The 21113-nt window shown below is 34.3% G+C and overlaps 4 protein-coding genes across 5 annotated transcripts; 2 read left to right on the top strand and 2 right to left on the bottom strand.

The window, feature by feature from the left end:
• Positions 1-6895: 6895 nt before the first annotated feature.
• Positions 6896-7384, bottom strand: LOC105800950 (uncharacterized). The gene is made up of 2 exons (XM_012632303.1): positions 7239-7384; positions 6896-7151 (listed from the first exon to the last, which is right to left on the bottom strand). The coding sequence occupies exons 1-2, from the start codon at positions 7382-7384 to the stop codon at positions 6896-6898; spliced, it is 402 nt and encodes a 133-aa protein (XP_012487757.1).
• A 7741-nt stretch (positions 7385-15125) lies between these two features.
• Positions 15126-16906, top strand: LOC105803025 (xyloglucan 6-xylosyltransferase 2). The gene has a single exon (XM_012634962.2). It carries the CDS (start codon positions 15294-15296, stop codon positions 16671-16673), a length of 1380 nt encoding a protein of 459 aa, XP_012490416.1. The 5' UTR covers positions 15126-15293; the 3' UTR covers positions 16674-16906.
• Positions 16907-18117: 1211 nt separating this feature from the next.
• Positions 18118-19988, top strand: LOC105803028 (heat shock factor-binding protein). Of its 2 annotated transcripts, none has more exons than XM_012634965.2 (5): positions 18118-18277; positions 18768-18821; positions 19032-19055; positions 19120-19162; positions 19612-19988. In XM_012634965.2, the coding sequence occupies exons 1-5, from the start codon at positions 18275-18277 to the stop codon at positions 19755-19757; spliced, it is 270 nt and encodes an 89-aa protein (XP_012490419.1). In that variant the 5' UTR covers positions 18118-18274; the 3' UTR covers positions 19758-19988. The 2 variants fall into 2 exon arrangements, with proteins under 2 accessions (XP_012490419.1, XP_052479920.1); XM_052623960.1 differs by having other exon boundaries at positions 18149-18236.
• Positions 19989-20326: 338 nt separating this feature from the next.
• LOC105803027 (protein RALF-like 33) lies at positions 20327-21022 on the bottom strand. The gene has a single exon (XM_012634964.2). The coding sequence runs from the start codon at positions 20834-20836 to the stop codon at positions 20489-20491; it is 348 nt and encodes a 115-aa protein (XP_012490418.1). The 5' UTR covers positions 20837-21022; the 3' UTR covers positions 20327-20488.
• Between the last annotated feature and the right edge of the window lie 91 nt (positions 21023-21113).

The raw sequence follows: 21113 nt of genomic DNA, 5'->3' as shown, positions 1-21113 counted from the left end.
GGTTATTGGACAGATAATTTCAGATTGAGTATTAAATTGAAAGCGAGTGCTATGTGTTTTAAAAAGAATTTGAGTTGTAGATGCTTGCTTGTATATTCGTAAAGTTGGGTATAATATGTATGCAATCTCAATTTTGATCAGAGAATCGGATGAGAAGAGCTATCGATGGAGGTCCCTAGGCAGTCATGGTATGCCCAATACAATTTCATAAATGGCAGGGAGATTTGATAATTTCTGAGTTGGATTTTTCTTGTGCTCAATTTTAGGCACAGATTCATGATCTTCCTTTGGTTTTCATGACTGATAAGAATGCAAAGATTATAGGGGGAGATTGGGGAATGTGATACAAATTGATGACTTGGTAAGTAAGGAGAGAATTGGATAGAACTTCCTTAGGATTCGAATTGAGCTTCTAATTTGTCAACCACTAGTGGAGGGATTTTAGGTACCAATGCCAAACATGGAATGAATTTAGGCATAAAAAGGTATGAGAAACTCAATGATTTTTGCTATAACTATGGTTGTTTATGACACACGGTTAAAAATTGCATTATGCCTCTTAGATATGATGGTTCTAGGGATTTGGTTTTGAAATATCGTCCGCATCTTAAAACATCTGGAGTTAGAGGTAGTAAATTTAGTGTGGGAATGAGTTTGAAGAAAGAGGGACCGGAGGTGGGGAATGCATTCAGGTTGGGAATGGGAAAAAAGAGATGTAGGAGGAATGAGGGAGGGAGGAGGAGGAAGAGAAGGTGAGGGGAAACGAGAGAGAGGGAGGAGAGAGTTTTAATTCATAATCTTGATACTAGTGCTCAGTTCCTTACCAATAGTCATTCTTCCAACTTGAAACATTATTCGAAAACTTTTGAGTACCCTATGTTGTGACATACAAGTTCCTCAAAAACAATTTGTTTCTACCACTTACAATAACAAAAATTAATTTAATCATAAAGAACTTCTAACTATCCTCAACTATATGGATACTGTTCAACCTCCTATTAAATTGTCTAGTCATCCCAATATTATGATTGATACAGAAGTGGATAATTTACCCTCGCTTGAGTATGATACCTTCTTGGCCTTGTTTATACCATGCAAAGAAAACCAAAACCCAAATTTACAGAAACAGGGGGAATTGAGCATTTCAGTAGCCAATAAGACAAATACTGTTGAAAGTGAGAAGGTAAGGTTATATTGTCCTTATATTGTTGAAATACTAGAGGATGAAGAAGAGAGGGAGTCTCAAAAACTGAAAAAGGGGATTGAGGTTATTGGGAATATGGTTTTGCTTGGTGAGTTAAGAGGTTAAATCTGAACATGGATCTGGAAAATGAGTGAGAGGGAGATATGGTGTGGAAAAAAAGAAGCAAATGGATATGAGTGGATATGGGTTAGAGCAAGAGGAGAAGAAAGAGTGAAATGAGATAATTAATATGAATAAGGGAGTGAAGAAAAACAAGATCTCAATATTCAAAAAACATTGAAGGCAGGTTAGGAATGATACATGTTTATGCTTAATTGGAGATTTAGTGGAGGTTCTTGGTAATTTAATGGAAATGACAAATGATAGTGGAAGGTGTAAAGGTTTCGTGGCTACCCACAATTAGCCACCAGGCAACCATGAGAGCTATGAAATGAAACTGTTAAAGGGCTGGATCAACATTAACAGACAGCAGTTGGTAAATAAAACAAAATATGAAACTAACAAATTTAGACAAATATGATAACAGACAGTGGTTGGTTGATTTCCATGAGGTTAGTTAACCTTAGAATTAGATATCTAAATCGCTATTACTTCTAAATTGGTTCAATTTTACCTCTCGACTTCAACTTTACCAATTTCAAAAAATTAGTCTGGTTTATCTCTCGACCTCACCAAACTAACCTGAGACTATCAAATTGATGCTCGATAAGATCTCCTTTCGGTCTTACTTATATTAATTTTCTCTTAGGATCATCAATCCTAAGTTTTAAAGTCTATTCAATTTAATTTGATTTTTGTGATTTAGTCTACAAACCCAAAAGTCAATAACCCATCACTTCCATCAACCAACTACCTAAGATTTAGCTACTCATACTCATATTTGAACCCATTAACAACAAGAAATCAAATAGAAACTCCATTAACTTAACTTAAAAGAAAACGATACAGACTCAAGCTTTCTTGCAAAAGCTTGAGAAACACAACAATGACAACAAGAATATAAATAAGAACACCTAATACAATATTTTTAATAGAGGAAATATGACAAAGCTTATTGGTATAAACTAATGGATTAAATTACAAATACAAGAAATTTTGAAGGGCTTAACAAGTAAATAAATCCTAACTATAGTAATAACTAACTTAACTACCAGTTATAGAACTAAGAAAAACCAAAAAATGAACAAGAAATAAACCTTAAGTTATGGAGAAGAATAACTAAACCTTAAAAAATAAAGAGAAAAATGTAAAACTAGATAATGTGAATTGTGTCCCTCTTTCAGCCAATTTCGGCCTCTTTTAGGATTTTTTCTGACCCAACATTTATGCCTCAAATGCCCCTTAGCGTATGTTTTATATTGGTGTTGAAGTTGGACAATGTTTGCCCTTACAGTCATTTTTTGTCTCTTCATGTTAGGGGTATCGCGATACCCATGGTTTGATATTACGATACCCATGTCGGTCTTGACTTGGGAGAATCCCTGGGAGTTGGGTATCGTGATACCACTATAGCTGGCCTTGATCCTATTCAATTCAACACTATTTAGGGTATCACAACTTTCAGGCTTCAATATCGTAATATCCCCTACTAGGTGATATTTTCGCTCACGTTTGGGCCTCTGATGACTCCCTACAATACTCAATCAACCATTAGGTCCCCTATGACGCATTTGACCATTTCGGGTCTCAAAAGTGGCATAAAACACACTATTTCACTTATTAATGCAAAGAATGAAAACTAAGTAAAAACACAACAAAAAAATATAAATTGCTTGGAAACAAGGTCTTTAAGCGTAATGGGAAGCCTAATTTGACATATCAAATTATGACAGATCAAATAGGGATGATGGTGTGAAACAAAGATAGATCTCATTATTGACGGCGCTGGGAAGAAATCTACAACTAATAGGGTAGAGGTAGCGAAAGCTCTGGCACTTAAGTTGGGAGTAAAGCTGCCAGTTAAAATTAGGTATGAGAAAGTCATGTTTGAGTTAGATTTTAAAATAGTGATTGATGCAATACATAAGAAAGGAAAATGCTCAAGGTGGAAGCTTGGCCTTGTTCTGAAAAGAATTGATGAAATGCTGAGAAGTTTACCTGATGTTAAGTTTAATCTGGTGAAGAGAACTACTAGCTGTGTAGCAAATTGGGTGGCTAAACACTCTTTGAAGGAGATGTGCTTGATAGGTTAGGTTGATTGATCCTCATATTCTCTGGTTTTCATCTTGGATAAAGATGGCTTACCTACCCCTCTTGTTTAACTTTGACCTACACAACTCACATGATAATGTAGGTTATCTTTTGTTACTTTCTAGGTACTTCTTTAGCGATGGTGGGAATAAATTGTCATGTTCACTGAGTTATCACTTATATTTCTCGGTTCTCCTTTAATCAATCTCTTTTGGCTAAAAAAAAGTGAGGATTGAGTGTATTAACATCCACTAAAGATATTTAAAACACTATTTTAAAAAAAATTTAAAATATGTTCTAAGTCTTTGTATTTTTCATGTACTTTAAATTTAGTCTAACTATTGTTATTTCTAGGAATTTAGTTCCTATATTTTTATATTTCAAAGTTTGGGTCCAATTGTCAATGCTGTCATTTTTTGTTAAATTTGTTAGTGTGACATTTTGTAATAAAAAATCGCTTAGTAGTAATGCAACAAAAAAAAGGGATGTAATGAACTTGAATTTAACAGAACAATTTTAACGATATTAACAATTGGACTTGTATTTTTAATTTAAAAAAAAGTAATGAGACTAAAATCCAAATCTAAGAAGAGTGTATAGTTTTAGGTCTTAATATCTATTTACACTATTCAAGTTTCATGGCAAAAGACTTCTGTTGATTTGAAGTTTTGGTTGATATTAGATCTCAGATTTGAATCTGTACAACCCACTCTCCTTTATAAAAATATTGACCACACTACGTTTTGTAGCGAGTTAGAATGGAGGTTGAGTGTTTAGCCTTGTGAGCTGAATTGAAATTATTGAATTTTTACAAAAGGTTTAATATAACATTTGGTACTTAAACTTAACACTTCTTTCTAATTTGGTATTTAAATTTTTTTGCCCAAATTAGTACTTAAAATTGACAATTTTCCTAATTTGACATCTAAGGTTTTTTTTTCGTCTAATTTGGTATCTAAACTTAACACTTTTCATAATTTGGTACCTAAGTTTTTTAGGTTCAATTTGGTACCCAAACTTGTTGAATATTATACAAATTACCCCAAAACACTAACAATGTTAAAAATTCGTGTTATTCTACAAAAATATTGTTAGTATTAAAGGAAATTTGTGTTAAAAAAACTATGCATTGAATTATACTTAATGAATTAATATTGTATAATAAAATAAGAGTTTTAAAATCCAAAATAAAATAAATTTATTATTTTAAATTAATAAAATAAATTAAATTAAATTAAACAAAAAGTAATTGAATATTTAAAATATAAAAGACAAATACCATGTCATTTATCACATGAAGATTATACATTGATTATTTTATTATCTCATAAAAATAACATTGTTAGTATATTGGAATAATTTGTATAATATTTGACAAATTGAGGTACCAAAATGAAAAAAGGTAAGTACCAAATTAGAAAAGAAGTTGACACTTCAAGTATCAAATTTTAAAAAAAATCAACCTTTACAAAATGATGATTAAATAAATAACATCAAACCTTATACTACAAAATATTCTTCGATGTTTAAACCAACAAAGGGGGCGGTGTAATAAAAGAACTAACAAGGTGTAATTATGTAAAGTAACAATAACAATAGTATAGATGATAAAGAAAAAAGGTGGAACCTAGTTTTTATATATGCATGGTATTGGAGGCTGCCGCCTGCCTTATGGCTCTCATTTCCATAGGTAAGAGGGGATTAATTGTTTCTCTTGTTTTGCTTCGACACGATTGATATGGTTGTTCAATGGTCATTTTTGTTGATTTACAGTTTGCACCATGTCAATATTGGTTTTGACGTGAGTGCTTGGAGCAGAAAGCTACCTCAACTTTCTAGATGACACCTTTATTCGCTACTAGAAATTTATTGTAAAGGTTTGAGTCTCTCCGTGAAACAAGTGTTTTTAGCCCATTGGATTATTGATATAAAAACTTTGCTAATCCTATTACTTATTATAATATTAAAACATTTCACATCTAAGTTGAATAATCAAATATCAATTCAATTAGATAAATATTTTAAAGTATGGTAGTTGTTTAGGTGGTATCGACGTATTGGTTGGAATGTTTCGCTCTAATAGTAAACTAGAACAATAAATTTTGGGTTCCGTTTCGGTGCAAATTTGATTGATATAAACTATACCAATTGATTTCCCCCGTATCAGTCAAAACATGGTGTCCCAGCTAGTACCAAAAAAATAATCTAAAAATTATATATTAAATTTAAATTTAAATTTTTATTATTTAATTTGGATTTGTTGTATTGTGAATTGTTATATGCATAGAATGTGATAATCTTATTTATAAAATATTTTTTTGCTTATTATTTTGAATTTGTTTAATGATGTATTGTATTTGTGAAGCTTATTAAAGAATATTTTATATAATTGATGAGTATTTTATTTTATTTTTTGGTATCTTAAATTTTACATAGGGTGAGATTTGAATCTGCACCACCAAGATTTTAAAATCTTTTCTTTATTATTTGAACCAAAGTTTTATTTTTGATGAGTATTTGAGATTTAAATAATGTCATTATTTGATATTTTTAAATACATTTTAAATAGATATATAAAATGTTTTACAAAAACAACGATAAATCCATAATGGTACACTAAAATAAACCGATATTGGTGCTTTTCAGTAGAAGAACGGTACGTCCATCTAGGGGTGTTCATTCGGTTAACCGACCCGAAATTACTATAACCGAATTAATCGACCTTCCAAAAATTTTAACCGTTAACCGAACCGATTTTTTTTAAAAAAAATTAACCGAACCGAAATTTTTCGGTTAATAAGGTCGGTTAACCGAATTAACCGAAAATTATGTATTTTTTATTTTTGGTTAAAAATTACCCGAATTACCCAAATTAATCGAATTAACCGAATTAACCGAATTACCGAAAAATACCCGAATTACCCGAATTTTTTATTTTTATTTTTAAAATTTAAAAATTTATAAATTATTAAAGTAAATTGGGTTTTAGACTTTAGTAAATTGGGTTGTCTTTTAGTTTTAGTTTTAGTTTTAGTTTTATTGGATTGGGTAATTGGGTAAACTTTAGTTTTAGTTTTATTGGGTTGGGTAATTGGGTTGGGTAATTGAGTTTGGGCTGGGTTGGATAATTTTATTTATTAATTTTTTGGTTAACCGATCGGTTTGAACCGAATTAACCGTTAACGAAAAATCATAAAAATTAACCGACCCCGATCGAAAAATTCGTTAACCGACCGATTAACGAATTCGGTCGGTTAACCGAATTTTTTCGGTTTTACCCGAATTATGCACACCCCTACGTCCATCAGTACGTATGGTACATAACAAATGTTATTATAAGTGTTTTTTTTGGTCTTTTTATATTTTTATATAAAATTTATAAAAAAATAATTTAAATGTTTTAACTCAATACATCAAAGTCTTCAAAGCTTTAATTTTATCAAATCAACCAAAATCTCATTACTTTTACATAATTTTTTTTTTGGTAAATAGAACAATAAATTACATAGGGTAGATCATAGACAAATTATCAAAAGTGCAATCTTCCTTCAATATCTCTTTAATCTCCGAAGGGGGTTCCTCAAACATGTGCAAAGCTTCATCCCTCATCAAAGCCATTTTTGCCAAAGCATCTGCTACCCGATTAGACTCTCTTGGAACATAATTCAAGGACCACTTCTCTTCAAATGTTAGAATTTGTTGAATCCTCATTATTAGAGAGCTTTTTGGGCCATCAAGCTTGCTTTTGTAGATAGAGCTAACATTTTCAAGGTTATTAGACTGAATAATGACCTCAGCATAACCTTGTTTCAGAATGAGAAGTAGGCCATCCAATATTCCTCACAACTCAGCAACCGCTACTGAACATTTCCCCAAAGAGCGATTATATCCTAAGATCCACTTTCCTTTGCCATTGTGTATTACTCCACCCGCAGCAGAGAAACCAGACACAAAGTGAACAGCACCATCAGTATTAAGATAAAAACTCATACTTGAATTCTGATGAACGAATGTCTGTTTTGGGTAACAATCCAATGCTATATTATGGATAGAGAAAAAATGATTTACCCAACTATAAAAGGCGTTGATAATGTCCTTAGGACTCATATAATTCCCTTGAAAGTGATCAAATTTCGGTTCTTCCAAATGCGCCAAAGAAGTATCCCAAAAAGGCAGGTTCAGGTGAAGTTACTTGTAATAATGGTAGAATAAGATTGTAGATTCAAGAACAACCACTCCGAAATATTACCAGTGAAGAAGCTTCAAAAATGATCATATGGGATGACTTGTTTCCAAATTTCCTTCATAAAAGAACAATCCCTAAGAGTATGAAGAATATCCTCCGTTAAATGGCCACAAAGATTACACGAAGTGTCTTGCACAATACCTCTTCTAACCCTTTTAGAATTGGTTAAAAGTCGCTGCTTAAGAACTAACCAGATAAATTGTTTAACGCATTGAGGCCTTGGAATTTTCCAAACAATACTCCAATTCACATCTTTTAGATTCCAAGACTCCTCCTTAAGTATATAGTAATCACTCTTCACAGAAAAGACACCAGTCGTCGTTCTGGACTAAGAAAGAATATCAAGCTCTGCTAAGTCTAAAAGAGGAGGAATGCTAATGATTCGATTGACCACTTCTTCTGGCAGCCACAATCTGAAGAGATCAAGGTTCCAATCATCATTGTCTAAAACCATCTCATTAACTTTACCCTGAAGAACAATATTGCCTTGACCCGACACGTACTGATTAAGGGGTCCCATATTGGGAACCCAATTATCCTCCCAACAACGAATAGACCTCTCATTACCAATATACCAAATCATATTGCTGCACAACAAAGGCCAAGCTTTGGCAACTGCTTTCCACATATAGGAGCACCTATTCCACATAATAGAATTCGACAAACTCTCATGGAAGCCATACTTAGTTCTAAGGCCTTAAACCCATAAAGCTTTAGTCTTAGTAATAAGGCTATAACCAATTTTCATAATGGAAAGCTTTGTTTTGATCCCCCAAATGCCGAAATCCAAGACCTCCATGTAACTTAGGTTGACAAATATTATTCCACCCCACCAAAGCCAATTTTATTTTCCTTTCCGCAGCCCCTCAAATGAACTGTCTTGCTAATTCTTCAATAGAATTGCAAATCCCCTTAGGTACTAGAGTTGACAGCGTTAGATAACTCGGAATAGTCAACAGAACTGATTGTGCTAAGGTAACCCTTCCAACAAAAAAGAATCCCTTAGCATCACAACTAAATAGCCGACTGCTAACTCTTTCCACTAAAAAATTAAGAATGCTATTAGTAACCCTTTGGTGAAAGAGTGGAACCCCGAGATAGTGACCTAAATCATTAACTTCTTAAAAGCCTAGTATGTCATTGATCTCACTCCTTAAGGATTCGTTAACACCCGTGGAGAAAAAATATTTGTTTTCTTGACATTGACCTTGTGACCTGATAAGTCACAAAATTTACTCAAAAAATTCTTGAAGAGGCCACTATGAGTCAAGTTAGCTCGACTGAAAATCACCAAATCATCTACAAAGAATAAATATGAGAGATTCAGTCATGTGCATGATAGTCGAATGGGGCTCCACTCCCTTGAAGAGATACCTGCACGGAATCTATTGCCCAACTATTCCATACAAAGAACAAAGAGGTATGGTGGCAAGGGACATCCTTGTCTAATACCTCTAACCGATCTAAACTTTTGTGTTGGTACGCCATTCCATAAAACTTGCATAGAGGATGAAGAAATAACATTCATAATAACTTTAACCAAGTGAGAAGGAATACCTGCTGCATTAAGAGAAGCTTTTACGAAGTTCCATCTAGCTATATCGCAAGCCTTCTCCAAATCGATCTTGATTGCCATCCACTGAAGCTTCTTCTTGGATTTCATTGAATGTAACACTTCTTGGGTAATAATAACATTATCAATAATGCTTCTCTCTGCAATGAAGCTTGCTTGTTTTTGACCTATGATCTTCGGAAATGTACTCTTAAATCTATTCGCAATAACCTTTATGACCAGCTTATACAACACATAGTAGAAACTAATAGGTCGAAACTGTGAGAGGTTTCTCGGGTTCGAAACTTTAGGGATTAACATAATAAGTGTCTTATTGAACTCTGATTCAATGGTTTCTCACTCGAAAATCTTCTTAACCCACTCACAAATAGCTCCCCCTATATTATCCCATTGGTTTTGAAAGAAAGCAGCTTAAAAACCATTGCTACCTAGGGTTTTCAAGGGAATCATAACAAAAAGGGCAATCCTGATTTCCTCATTCGTAACACCTCTCCCAAGAAAATCAACATCTTCGGGACTAATATTTGGAAAAGCATTAGAAGGTAGAGACCTTAACAGACCTGGATTCCCCCAATAGAGATTCTGGAAAAAGTTAACTACTTCCGTCTTAAGAACCCCAGGATCGAAAATCTAATCCCCATCAGCATTACACAATGCAATGATTTTATTGAAGTTCCTTATTTGAACCGTGCGCCTGTGAAAGTAGCTAGTGTTACGATCTCCTAATTTTAGCCACTCACACCTTGATTTTTGCTTCTAAAGCATCTCCTCAATGTGAAGAATATTTTCAAGCTCATCACAAACGACCATTTCCTACTGAAAAAGAGAAGTAGATCCCGAGATATCCAAAGCATGTTGAATCTTAGAAAGCTTATGCATTAACTGACTCTTCCGTTAATTTATATGACCATAAACACATTTGTTCTACCTTTTGAGCTTATCCGTAAATTCAGCAACTGCACTTGTCATTTTACCATTGAAGCTCTAATTATTCTTAACAAAACCAGAGAAATTCTGGTGATGCAACCAGCCAGCTAAAAATCGGAAGGGACGATTAGGAGCACAACTAACATCATAGCAAAAATTTAAGAGAAGTTGGCGATGATTAGATTTAATTGTGGGGAGATGGGTAATCAAACAATTGGGAAAGGATTCCATCCAAGCGTGATTTCCCACAAAGCTATCTAGCCTTTCAGAAAGATTACCACGATGTCACGTGAATGGAGGACCCTGAAAACCCAGGTCATGTAAATGAGCTTTATCCATAAATTCATCAAAGGATTGACGTCTACGACCTTTGACATGACCACCTTTTTTATCTTCTGAAGAGAGGATGGCGTTAAAATTTCTAATGGCCATCCAAGGATCATACTCATGTGGGACTGAACGACTTAAATCGTTTCACAAAATTTTTCTTTTCTGTTTGTTAGGGCTCCTATAAACAAAAGCAACAAAGATCTAATGAGAATGCAATTTGGAGCAAATACGAGCCTAGATGAATTGAGGATGATTACCAACCACCTCCAAGTCAATCGAGTTTTTCCAGCCTATTCAGATACCACTAGAAAATCCTACTGCTTCTACTCGATAATACTTATCCCAACCTAACTCAGCAATAATTGTGTCAGCTTTAACCCCACTGATTCTTATCTTAACAAGGCTAATTATATCAGGCTTGTGCTGATTGTTATACTCACGAAAAGCTCACAAAAATTTATCAGACGTACACCTCTGCACATTTTAAAATAAAATAGACAAATTCATAATTAAAAAAATAAAAAGAAAGAAATGAGTTTATCTCAATGGTGACTGGTAGAAGAAAACTCCTATCGTTCCCCTTTTTTCCACGATAAATCCTTAGCAGAATTTTCATCAATTTCAAACGCAAAAAGCCCTGTTGCCCTCTTCATAGAATCAGGAAAGTGAACCCGAATATTTTCAGAGTTCTTGAAATGGTTACACGGTCCCTTTAAGGTTTTATTAAGTTTCTAACCTCCTTTAGAACCAGTTACTTTAGCATTTGCATTCTGTCCCTTAAGCACCTCTCTAGGCAATTTAATTTCAGACGGACAACCACTACCCCCTATCTCCTCGCTAACAGGCTTCAGAATGCTGCTCTTTTTGAACACAACTGCCGAATGGTTTTTGGCCTCTAACACTCATTCCTTCACCGCCACATTAACAAACGAACTCTCCTCAAATGCAGGATTAAAGTGCACTACATGTTTCACTTGCTTTTAGAATAAATTAGTAGGATCCATCTTCACTTGGTCTACATAAAAAAACATTATGTGAATTTGAAACTAAAGGACAAAAGGAGTCAGGAATACTTGAATTTAGGGACTGATTATTTTCTCCAGCACTAGGTAATGAAACGTGTGTGACACTAGGAAGCTTTGAAAGATCTGTTCTAGCCTCCTTCGAAGCTTGGGTCTGTTGCTGCTGCCCAAAACCATAACTACTAGAAGTCTGCTGATTAATATCCAAATGAGCCTGCTGGTTAGCAGCTAAATAAGCCTGTGGGATCAATCCCGTCTTAGACCCAACCTTGATATAATCCTTTGAGAGAGTATTGGTCTTAGGGTCATGGGCCTGACCATTAAAAAGCTTCCCCACCGATAGACCCAAATTCACTCTTTTAGAATCATTAATAGTAGATTTTTTACCCGTTAAAAATTTCTCTTGGGGATCATTTAACGTAGCTTTCCCTTTTTTCTTCAAATCTCTCTGATTTTCCTTAATCAATTCCTTCTCCGTTGAACTCGCCTCCAGACCTGCTAACGATTGAAATCATGATCCCATAATTTTCTCCCCTTTAGAATTGTTTCCTTTTTTATCCCATCTAATGTGTTGCGTCTGCTCTTCCGCTCCACCAGCATCTAGGGACCATAATCCCCATCTTCGGTCACCATAGAAGTTGAAGAGGTTTGTTCCAACGTCTCTCCATTCTCTTTTTCCTCTGAACAATATGTGAACGATCGACAGTTCTCCTTGATGTGTCCATAACAACCACACTTAAAGCATACCACAAGTAGGTTTTCATACTCAATCTTTTGAGGGCTACCATTAATGAGAATCCTAGAAACTAAAAGTCTCCCTAAATTGACATAATCTTCCATGCGAGCATAACGACCTTGTGCTCTACTATCCGTGTTGAAATCTAATTTAGTAACTTTACCTACCATTCCCCTAATCTCCATTAGAATTTGTTTTTGATATAAGTGACTAGGAAGACAGGGAAATCGTATCCATGTGAGGACCATATTAGGGTAAGGTAAACTAGGATTAAAATCGATCGTCCATGGTTGAACGGTTAGGTAATGACCGAAAATAACCCACGGACCCTAGAAGAGGATCTTATCATAATCATCAGTGCTTTTAAATTTAGCGAGAAAATAACCATTCTCTATATCCATTAATTGAAAAGGTTTAGATGGTCTCCAAATCCCATATAGTCTATTATGCAAAGTCGTGATTCCAAGGTTCCAACCAAGCATCTTGAGTACCACATAGGTTTACATTTCCTTTTCCAAGAGCTGATATACTCTCTCCGAGAAATCGATTGAAGGAACACTACCAACAAACGATTTCTTGACATCCTACTCTATGAGGGATAATTTATCAACGAGGAATTGGCCACCATTTGTATTGTTCTGCACAAAAGTATCCTTTCCCACTAGCATATCTTTCGATGAAAGAAAAGGCGTTGGTGATGACTCCACAACCATCACATCTTCAAGAATCACGTCTGATTCCTTAAATCGGACCTTCTCTGTGTTGGAATCCTCAGAAAGAGAATCACCTTCTCCATTATTATCCACATTAGAAACCGAAGGAGACGAGAGCATATTTTTTTACAGTAATCCTTTTACATAATTTCTTGTTACCACATTTAGTACACAAATAATGGAGACTGAGATATTGGTAAAAAATATATCTTTAATTTTATCAGATGAACTCCATTTGTGTAGTTAAATTTAATTTTAAATTTACAAACAAAGTTGAGATTTTGACATGCGTCACTATGTTGTATTTAAAATTTTTTAAAAATAAGATGTGACAAAATCTCAAACCCATTTGTGAAATAAAAATGTTCACTTTTGGTATACCCAATAATTACCTTTCTAATATATTTAATATGAATAATTTGAACACTTTTTCTTGGCTTATTCAATGCATGTGAAGGGGAAAATCCTTCTAAGAGGACAGACCAAAAGAATCGATACCAAATGATCAACGATTTTAGCATTCAAAAAGTAAATTTACGTTGTGGTTACTCAACTTTAAAAAGTTACAAATTAATCATTGAATTATTTGAAAGTTTTCATTTAAGTCACTGGACTACTAAAATCGCTATTGTATGGCCTTCCCCATTCACATTGCCTATACCAATCAGAAGCCCTTCTCCTAATTCTCTTCTACAATTCAAAATTTTTTCATGAAACAATTTTAAACGACTCAAATCTACAAACCAAAATCCTAGCAGCTTTCTCCTTTGATTGCGACACTTACCGTCAAATCGACTTAGATCTAAAGTATGTTCTACTCATCAATGGGTACGAATCCATCGTACTAATCATAAAATCATTGCAGGAGCTCACTAATTGAACTTAAAAAAAAACCCAATGACTTAAATAAAAACTTTCGAATAGTTCAATAACTTAAGTGAAAACTTTCGAATAGTTCAGTGGCTATTTTATAATCTTTTAAAGTTGAGTGACCAAAACATAACTTACTAATAGTTCAATGACAATAGTAGTTTAAAGTTGCAATTAAGGAAACTATTTCAATGTGATACATTTAAATATCCATTTAGCGTGCTAATTATTTGCCACGTGCTTTTATTGACTAAAGTTTAAAATGAATATTATTTCAACCCAATTTTCTTATAAAAATATATCAAAATTGAATACCCATTATTTATATGATAAAGATCATATATGTCAATAATCTTTGGTATAATTAATTTAGTCATAAATTATAAAAAAATATAAATACATACACACTTAGTCCCGTTTTAATGTTTTTTCTTAATATTAAGTCTTTATATGTGGTTTTAATATCCAATACTGGAAAATATAAATATGTGCTTCAAGGCCGTAAAATTTAAAATTTACACATCCATTCATGCACTCTTTTTTAATTATTGAAAATTGAATTTCATATATAATATATATAATTTTTTATAGATAAATGAGAAAGATATTATAGATATTATAGAAATAATAATTAATTTATTAAATTAGTTACGGATTGTATATTTTCTGTTTAATAATTAATTTACATAGTTTTTTTCTTTTAATTTTTAAATTATACTCTAACTTTTCTTAAAGAGTAAAACTAAAATCATTATTGAGAGTAATATCAATCCATTTAAGCTTATTTTAAATATTAAAAATTTGATCATATTGATTATAATTTAAATTATCATATTATTTATGAAATGTTACAAATTTTATATTAATTTTTAAGAATATAATATAATATAATATATTTTAATCCATTCATGAAGAAAAAATAATTTTATATGTTGTATAATTAATAAAAAATTTGTCTCTTAAAACAAAAACAAAAACAAAAAACAGAAAACGCAATCTTTATCTCTTAAAACAAAAACAAACCACATTTAGCTGTTTTAAAAAAAGTTAAACTAACTAAATAACTCTTTATGTTAGTTTTCATAAAAAAAAAAAGAAATTCCACTTCTAATTATCGTACTCGTAAAATACCACCTAAAAATAGATCAAGCGGCTCACAATGTTTATCTATTTAAGTGTTTATTACAAACGCAGACTTATAAATCCTAAATTAAGGGTTTTTATTTTTATTATTATTATTTTCGTTCCAACTACGTCGCGGTGGGTCCCGGCATCACCCAACAGCTGTTCTCAAATTTGTGTCGGGATAACAAATAAGACGTTTTGGATTCAAAGAGAAACATCTTTCTTTTAACTTTTTTTGCGTCCTTAAGAAAATTTCCATAATCATTCTCAGAATCTCCCAAATCATAGGGTTCTCAATTCTCCAATCCGGCATTGTTTGGGTTGAACCAAGAGCGGGTGGGGCAAGCAACCGGAAAGATGATAGGCAAGTGTTTGGGAGCTCAAAGGTGTAGAAAGATCCACAGAACTCTTCGTCGCTGCAAGGTAACGGTCTTTTGCTTCGTCCTCACCGTAGTCGTTCTACGTGGCACTATTGGTGCCGGGAAATTCGGGACTCCGGAGCAGGACTTCGTCGAGATTCGCGACCATTTCTATTTCCGGAGACGCGCTGGGACGCACCGCGTACTCGAAGAAGTTCAAACGACCTCGTCCGATAACGAGGTCGCCAGCGACACCAACGCCGAAACCAATAATTACAATGATTTCGAGTTAAATAAGGTATTAGTTGACGAGGAATCCGATGACTCGAAACTCGATCCCGACAAGCCATATTCTCTTGGGCCGAAAATCTCCGATTGGGACAAGCAGCGATCTGAATGGCTGAAAGAAAATCCTGATTATCCAAATTTCATCGGTCCAAACAAACCGAGGGTTCTTTTAGTCACTGGTTCATCTCCCAAGCCGTGTGAGAACCCGGTTGGTGATCATTACTTGTTAAAATCAACGAAGAACAAGATAGATTACTGTAGGTTACACGGGATAGAAATATTTTACAATATGGCGCTGTTAGATGCAGAAATGGCAGGGTTTTGGGCCAAATTACCGTTGATTCGAACGGTTTTGCTTTCGCATCCGGATGTGGAATTCCTGTGGTGGATGGACAGTGACGCGATGTTTACCGACATGGCTTTTGAGATTCCTTGGGAAAGGTATAAAGACTCGAACTTGGTTATGCATGGCTGGAATGAGAGGGTTTATGATCAAAAGAATTGGATTGGGTTAAATACTGGGAGTTTTTTGTTGAGGAATGGGCAATGGGCACTTGATCTTCTTGACGCTTGGGCTCCAATGGGTCCTAAAGGGAAGATTAGGGATGAAGCAGGGAAGGTATTGACCAGGGAACTTAAGAACCGTCCTGTTTTCGAAGCTGATGATCAGTCTGCAATGGTTTATTTGTTGGCCACTCAAAGGGAGCAGTGGGGTGATAAGGTTTACCTTGAGCATGCTTATTATTTGCATGGTTATTGGGGGCTTTTGGTTGATAGGTACGAGGTAATGATTGAAACTTATCACCCAGGTTTAGGTGATCATCGTTGGCCATTGGTGACTCACTTTGTGGGGTGTAAGCCTTGTGGGAAGTTGGGGAATTACCCTGTTGAGAGGTGCTTGAAGCAGATGGATAGAGCATTCAACTTTGGGGATAATCAGATTCTTCAGATTTATGGGTTTACTCAGAAATCTTTGGCTAGTAGAAGGGTGAAGAAAGTTCGAAACGGGAGCAGGAATCCCATTGAGGTGAAAGATGTACTTAGATCGCTTCATCCAGCTTTTAAAGCGGTTAAGGTATCCTCTTCTTAGGTTGTATATGTGATCTTATGATGTTCAAATGTTGTGTATGCAGTGGGAACTTTATGTTTTAGGTTAGGAGAAATAGTATACTTTTGTTTCTTATCCATGTTGGGTACTAAAAGTTGTAAATGCTTTCCAGAGGAAAATTGCTATATTGTAATTCAATCAGAGACCGATGCATGTATATATCTTGCTCTGCATCATGAAGCAGTGACATTTATTGTTGTAAGTAGCTGATACAATTACTTACTGATAGAAGGAAAGAAAGAAAGAGCATTTAAATCAATCAGACATCTATTAAGAAAAAATGTAATCTGGTTTTAAGTTTGAAAGAAAGCGAGTAACATTGATGGGATGATGTATGGAAGTTGAACCAATATCATTAGTCTCTCTCTGTATCTCCTCTTTCATTGTTTTTAGAGTAATTAGGATAAGAATGATGAAAGAACAGAAGGAAGATGGTGATGAGTCTTAAAGGAATAAGATTAGGGGTGCTGCAGTTCCTTGCTTTCTTTATTCTTTTCAATGGCTGATACTCGTGGACCGCATAACTTATATTATTAGCAAATATGATACGTGCATACGAGGATGGTCCGGAAGTATTGACAATTAAAAGATCATATATGTTGGGGGTTGACGACCATCTTCCGACTCATCACCATCATTTTCTCTGTTTTCTCACTTCATCTTTGAGAATCTTAAAGCGTATCATACTGCTCACAAGTCTGTTATTGGTTGGCTGAGTCTTACATTACGGTTTGTAATTTTATATTATGGAATGTTTGGATTGTCAATATTTTGGTCACCTTATAATATCAGACTCTTAAATAGTGTTAAAATGCCCTAACATAGAGTGTAATCTTATTACGGTTTATTCATTAAGGTATCTTAGATAACAAGCATAATCTTAAAACTTTTTTAAGCTTAGAGTATTTTATATTTACGCAATCTTATTACGAAATATAATCATTATTTTTTATAATAATGGAAACACAACATGGGAATAATTTTCTCTTTATGGATCCACTAGATTACTGTTCATAAGTTAAGAATTATTATATTTAGTAAACTGTCAGGTGTGCTTAATTAGTTATTTAACTTTTTTTTAAGTTCATTCGAATCAAATAATTATTCTTAAATTGACCATTTTTATTTCTGAAAAGAAAATTGAAGCTTACACTTTCTTGATTATTTTCGCTGGTCTGGTCCGGTCCGGTCATGAAAAGCAGGAAAGCCTCACACAAGGTTGTAACTGAGCCCAAATATTTGAATTTTGAATGTACTTTGCCGCTCCTATTGGGCTTTGCATTAATATTCTCAATGACAAAAATGCCATCATCCAAACTTCATTAATATTCACAAAAAATTTGTAATAGAGCATATAAAAAAGCTAGATTGGAAGTTGAATCTTATGTAATAATAATAAAAAAAGAGTTTGAAGTGGGAGTGGCATATTTGTAAATTAAAGGCGTTGAACGTGACCCATGTCTTTAAAATGAGCACGCAGCGATCACTTCTGTTTTCCCTCGACGCATCCAAGTTTTCGAATCGAAGCTACGGTTAGCAACTGAGGTGCGGCGTCATCAACTACCCAAGATCCACTGCCTAGCATGGTCAATTTTACTTTTATTTTTATTTTCTTCATTCTCCAAACTCTGGAGCTGTTCATCTTCGTCGCTATCATTTGTTCTATTTCTTTTAATTTCCCATAAATTTTACGATCCAAAAGTCAAGTCATGGTTCATGAAGTTTTGATAAAAAAAGATTGTTGTTTTCGACTTGTTTTAGACCCGTTTTTCTCTGACTTGTGAATCTTCACGGTTTCTCAACAATATGCATTTCTGTCTCATCTCTCGTTTGATTTTTAACTTTATAAAAGAAATTGTTAGCTTCATTGGATTCAAATTGTTCGTGCTTGCAATGCTGCTGTTAGAGTTTTAGTTGTTTTGAGACCCCAGCCAACCCAAATTTTTACTGATTTGTTTTAAGTTAGAAGAGGGTTATAATTTCCAGATGTTTGACAATTTGATCAAACTGCAGTTTTGAGTTAAACAATCTGTATTAGGGATTAGTTCTTTGTACCGACTGGTATACATTTTGCAGGACGGGCATAGCTCTGAAGATTCAAAGCAAAGCACTGCTGATATGACTGTTTTTGTGAGTTCATCAACCCTTCTTCATAACATGAACCATTACTGCTTTTAATGTTTGCTGTTCTGCTAGTATCATTTCATTAATTCCAAACTTTTAGATTGCCAAGCCAGATCATAGTCTGTACTGGATGTAATTCAGCAATTGTTTATTGTGGTCTTTGACGTGCCTTTCTTATAAGTCTGGAGTAATGTTTTCTTTGTCTAATTTTTGCAGGTGCAAAGTCTTCTTCAACAAATGGTGAGTTATAACTGGATTCTCTTATTGGAATGTTGTTCTGTTATTGACAAAGATTTTGTTGCAGCAATCTAGGTTTCAAACAATGTCTGATTCCATTATCACAAAGAATATCCTTTTCTCGTGTTCTTAAAGTTCATTGAAGTGTTTTCTTTTTAAATCCTAAGATAGCAGCTTTATGAAATGTATAAAATGTCGCATAGTTGCTTCATGGATGAAGTATTAGTGAAAGATAGGTTCATGAAAATTTTATCCTTTTCTCTTCTTTATTGAACCTAAAGCAATGTGCGCTTTAGTTTCTTTTGTCTACTTATTGGACTATTGGGAAATCTGGGCTAAAAGGTTAAGCTTCGCGAGACTGATGTGAAGCTGTATCTAATAACTGTTTTGCTGGCCAGATTTTAAGAAGTTTGGAACTTTGTTATGTTTTTGCTCTATTATAGCAATAATACTTTAAATGGAAATAGATAGTTAATTACCAATTAGTATGCAAATAGTTTTTTACTTTAGTATTATTGTGAATTGTGGGACATCTATTTTTTACTTAACTCCAAAGCACTTGATGAAATGGGAAACCGTGTAAATGAGCTGGAGCAGAGCATTAATGACCTAAAAGCAGAGATGGGAGTGGAGGGCTCTCCTTCCCCATTAGCCCCATCGAACCAAAAGTTGGATGAAGCAAAGCAAGAGGAAGGCTCAGCATGAAGCTTGGCCTCAAGGGTGTTTTTAACAGTTGGCTATGAATTATGATTGTAATTTGGTGATATGTTGTTTTATTTGAGATTACTTTTGGCCAGAGACCAGGGACATTACTGAGTGTCCCTTTTTTTTTCCCCCTTTTTTATTTGTATCAAGTATTTCTTCTCTGTAGTGGGATAAATAATTATCTGCTTTTAACACCAGTAGAGGGAATTAATGATATGAGTGGCTTGTTCACATTTCATCTCTTATCACTGTGCAATAGCAAAAATACAGTTTAAGATTGTTCATTAAACTTAAAGAGACAATATGCTGCTATTAACCTCAATACTCAATCTATGTTAACATCCCAAATTTCAGAGCTTGAAATGCTTTATGAACTTAATGAGATTATGACTAAAGTTGTCTTTATGAAGACATTTATCCTAGTTCACACTTCATCTGGAAAATGCTTCGGAACCAGACGTAATCATATGTTGTCATATTAAAATTTGAATTCAATGGATGGTGCTTCAACTTAACTTGGATTATTATTGGATGGTAAATAGCATTTCAAAGTTGGTTATGATCTGTACTTGTTAGAAGAATACAACTTCATGTTCCTTCTTTTTATTTAAAGTTGAAGGTCAAATTCCAAAACAGCAAATTAAAGGTCAAAAGAATTACATGGGAACTTCTTCAACAACATAAACAGAGAAATGAATGACACCGAAAGAAAAAGAGGAGAGCAGGAAACCTTAACTCCGGCAGCGAGTAATGGCACTGCAGCCTCGATTGTAAGGGTTAGCTTGTGCTCCCGGTTGACAATTATAGTATGATGCACCCCTTTGTGAGCATGGCACGGTGTTCCTCTGCAGAGCTCCATAGCTAATGTACTGTGTGGTCTGCAATATGCGCCTGTTGATCTCGGAGTCCATGTCAAACTCATCCTCAGCCATGCATTCGGCCATTGAGCCCTGGCAGCCAGACTTGTTTGGACTCCAGCTCAAATGGTGCTCAGCACTTGTGTCGACGGTCGACAAGGCCATGATCAGAGCCACAAAGATCAATGAAACAGGCAGGAGAAAACAAGAGGGATTAGCCATGTTGTTGACGTTTTGTTTTGGCTGTCGTTTGTATTTCTATTAAGCAATTGCTTAAGTTGGGACAAGAAGAGAGAGGGTGCGGCAACTTGTTTTTAAAGCTACTAAATAAGAGAGTTGGAAGATCGACATTGAGTCGTTGACTAATGACATTGGCCCCGTGGTTAGGTTCTTTTTATATTTACAGACAAAGAACAAACCAGTACCCCCACTAAACCAAAAAATAAATATAAAAACGAAAAAAAGAAAAGGCCAAAGAGCAACATCTAAAGAAAGCTTC

Source organism: Gossypium raimondii, chromosome 11 (genome assembly GCF_025698545.1).
Source record: "Gossypium raimondii isolate GPD5lz chromosome 11, ASM2569854v1, whole genome shotgun sequence".
Lineage (NCBI taxonomy): Eukaryota > Viridiplantae > Streptophyta > Magnoliopsida > Malvales > Malvaceae > Gossypium > Gossypium raimondii.
The sequence above is the reverse complement of the archived record's forward strand: the minus strand, read 5'-3'. Positions and strand labels throughout refer to the sequence as shown.

What these genes read in the sequence shown, in the direction of transcription:
- LOC105800950 (XM_012632303.1), bottom strand. Translation starts at nt 7,384, where the DNA reads ATGAGTTTTTATCTTAATACTGATGGTGCTGTTCACTTTGTGTCTGGT. An exon ending in TCAGTAGCGGTTGCTGAGTT is followed by an intron (nt 7,152 to 7,238) that starts GTGAGGAATATT and finishes TGAAAATGTTAG; the next exon opens with CTCTATCTACAAAAGCAAGC.
- LOC105803025 (XM_012634962.2), top strand. Translation starts at nt 15,294, where the DNA reads ATGATAGGCAAGTGTTTGGGAGCTCAAAGGTGTAGAAAGATCCACAGA.
- LOC105803028 (XM_012634965.2), top strand. An exon ending in AAAGTCTTCTTCAACAAATG is followed by an intron (nt 19,056 to 19,119) that starts GTGAGTTATAAC and finishes ATTTTGTTGCAG; the next exon opens with CAATCTAGGTTTCAAACAAT. An exon ending in TGATTCCATTATCACAAAGA is followed by an intron (nt 19,163 to 19,611) that starts ATATCCTTTTCT and finishes ACTCCAAAGCAC; the next exon opens with TTGATGAAATGGGAAACCGT.
- LOC105803027 (XM_012634964.2), bottom strand. Translation starts at nt 20,836, where the DNA reads ATGGCTAATCCCTCTTGTTTTCTCCTGCCTGTTTCATTGATCTTTGTG.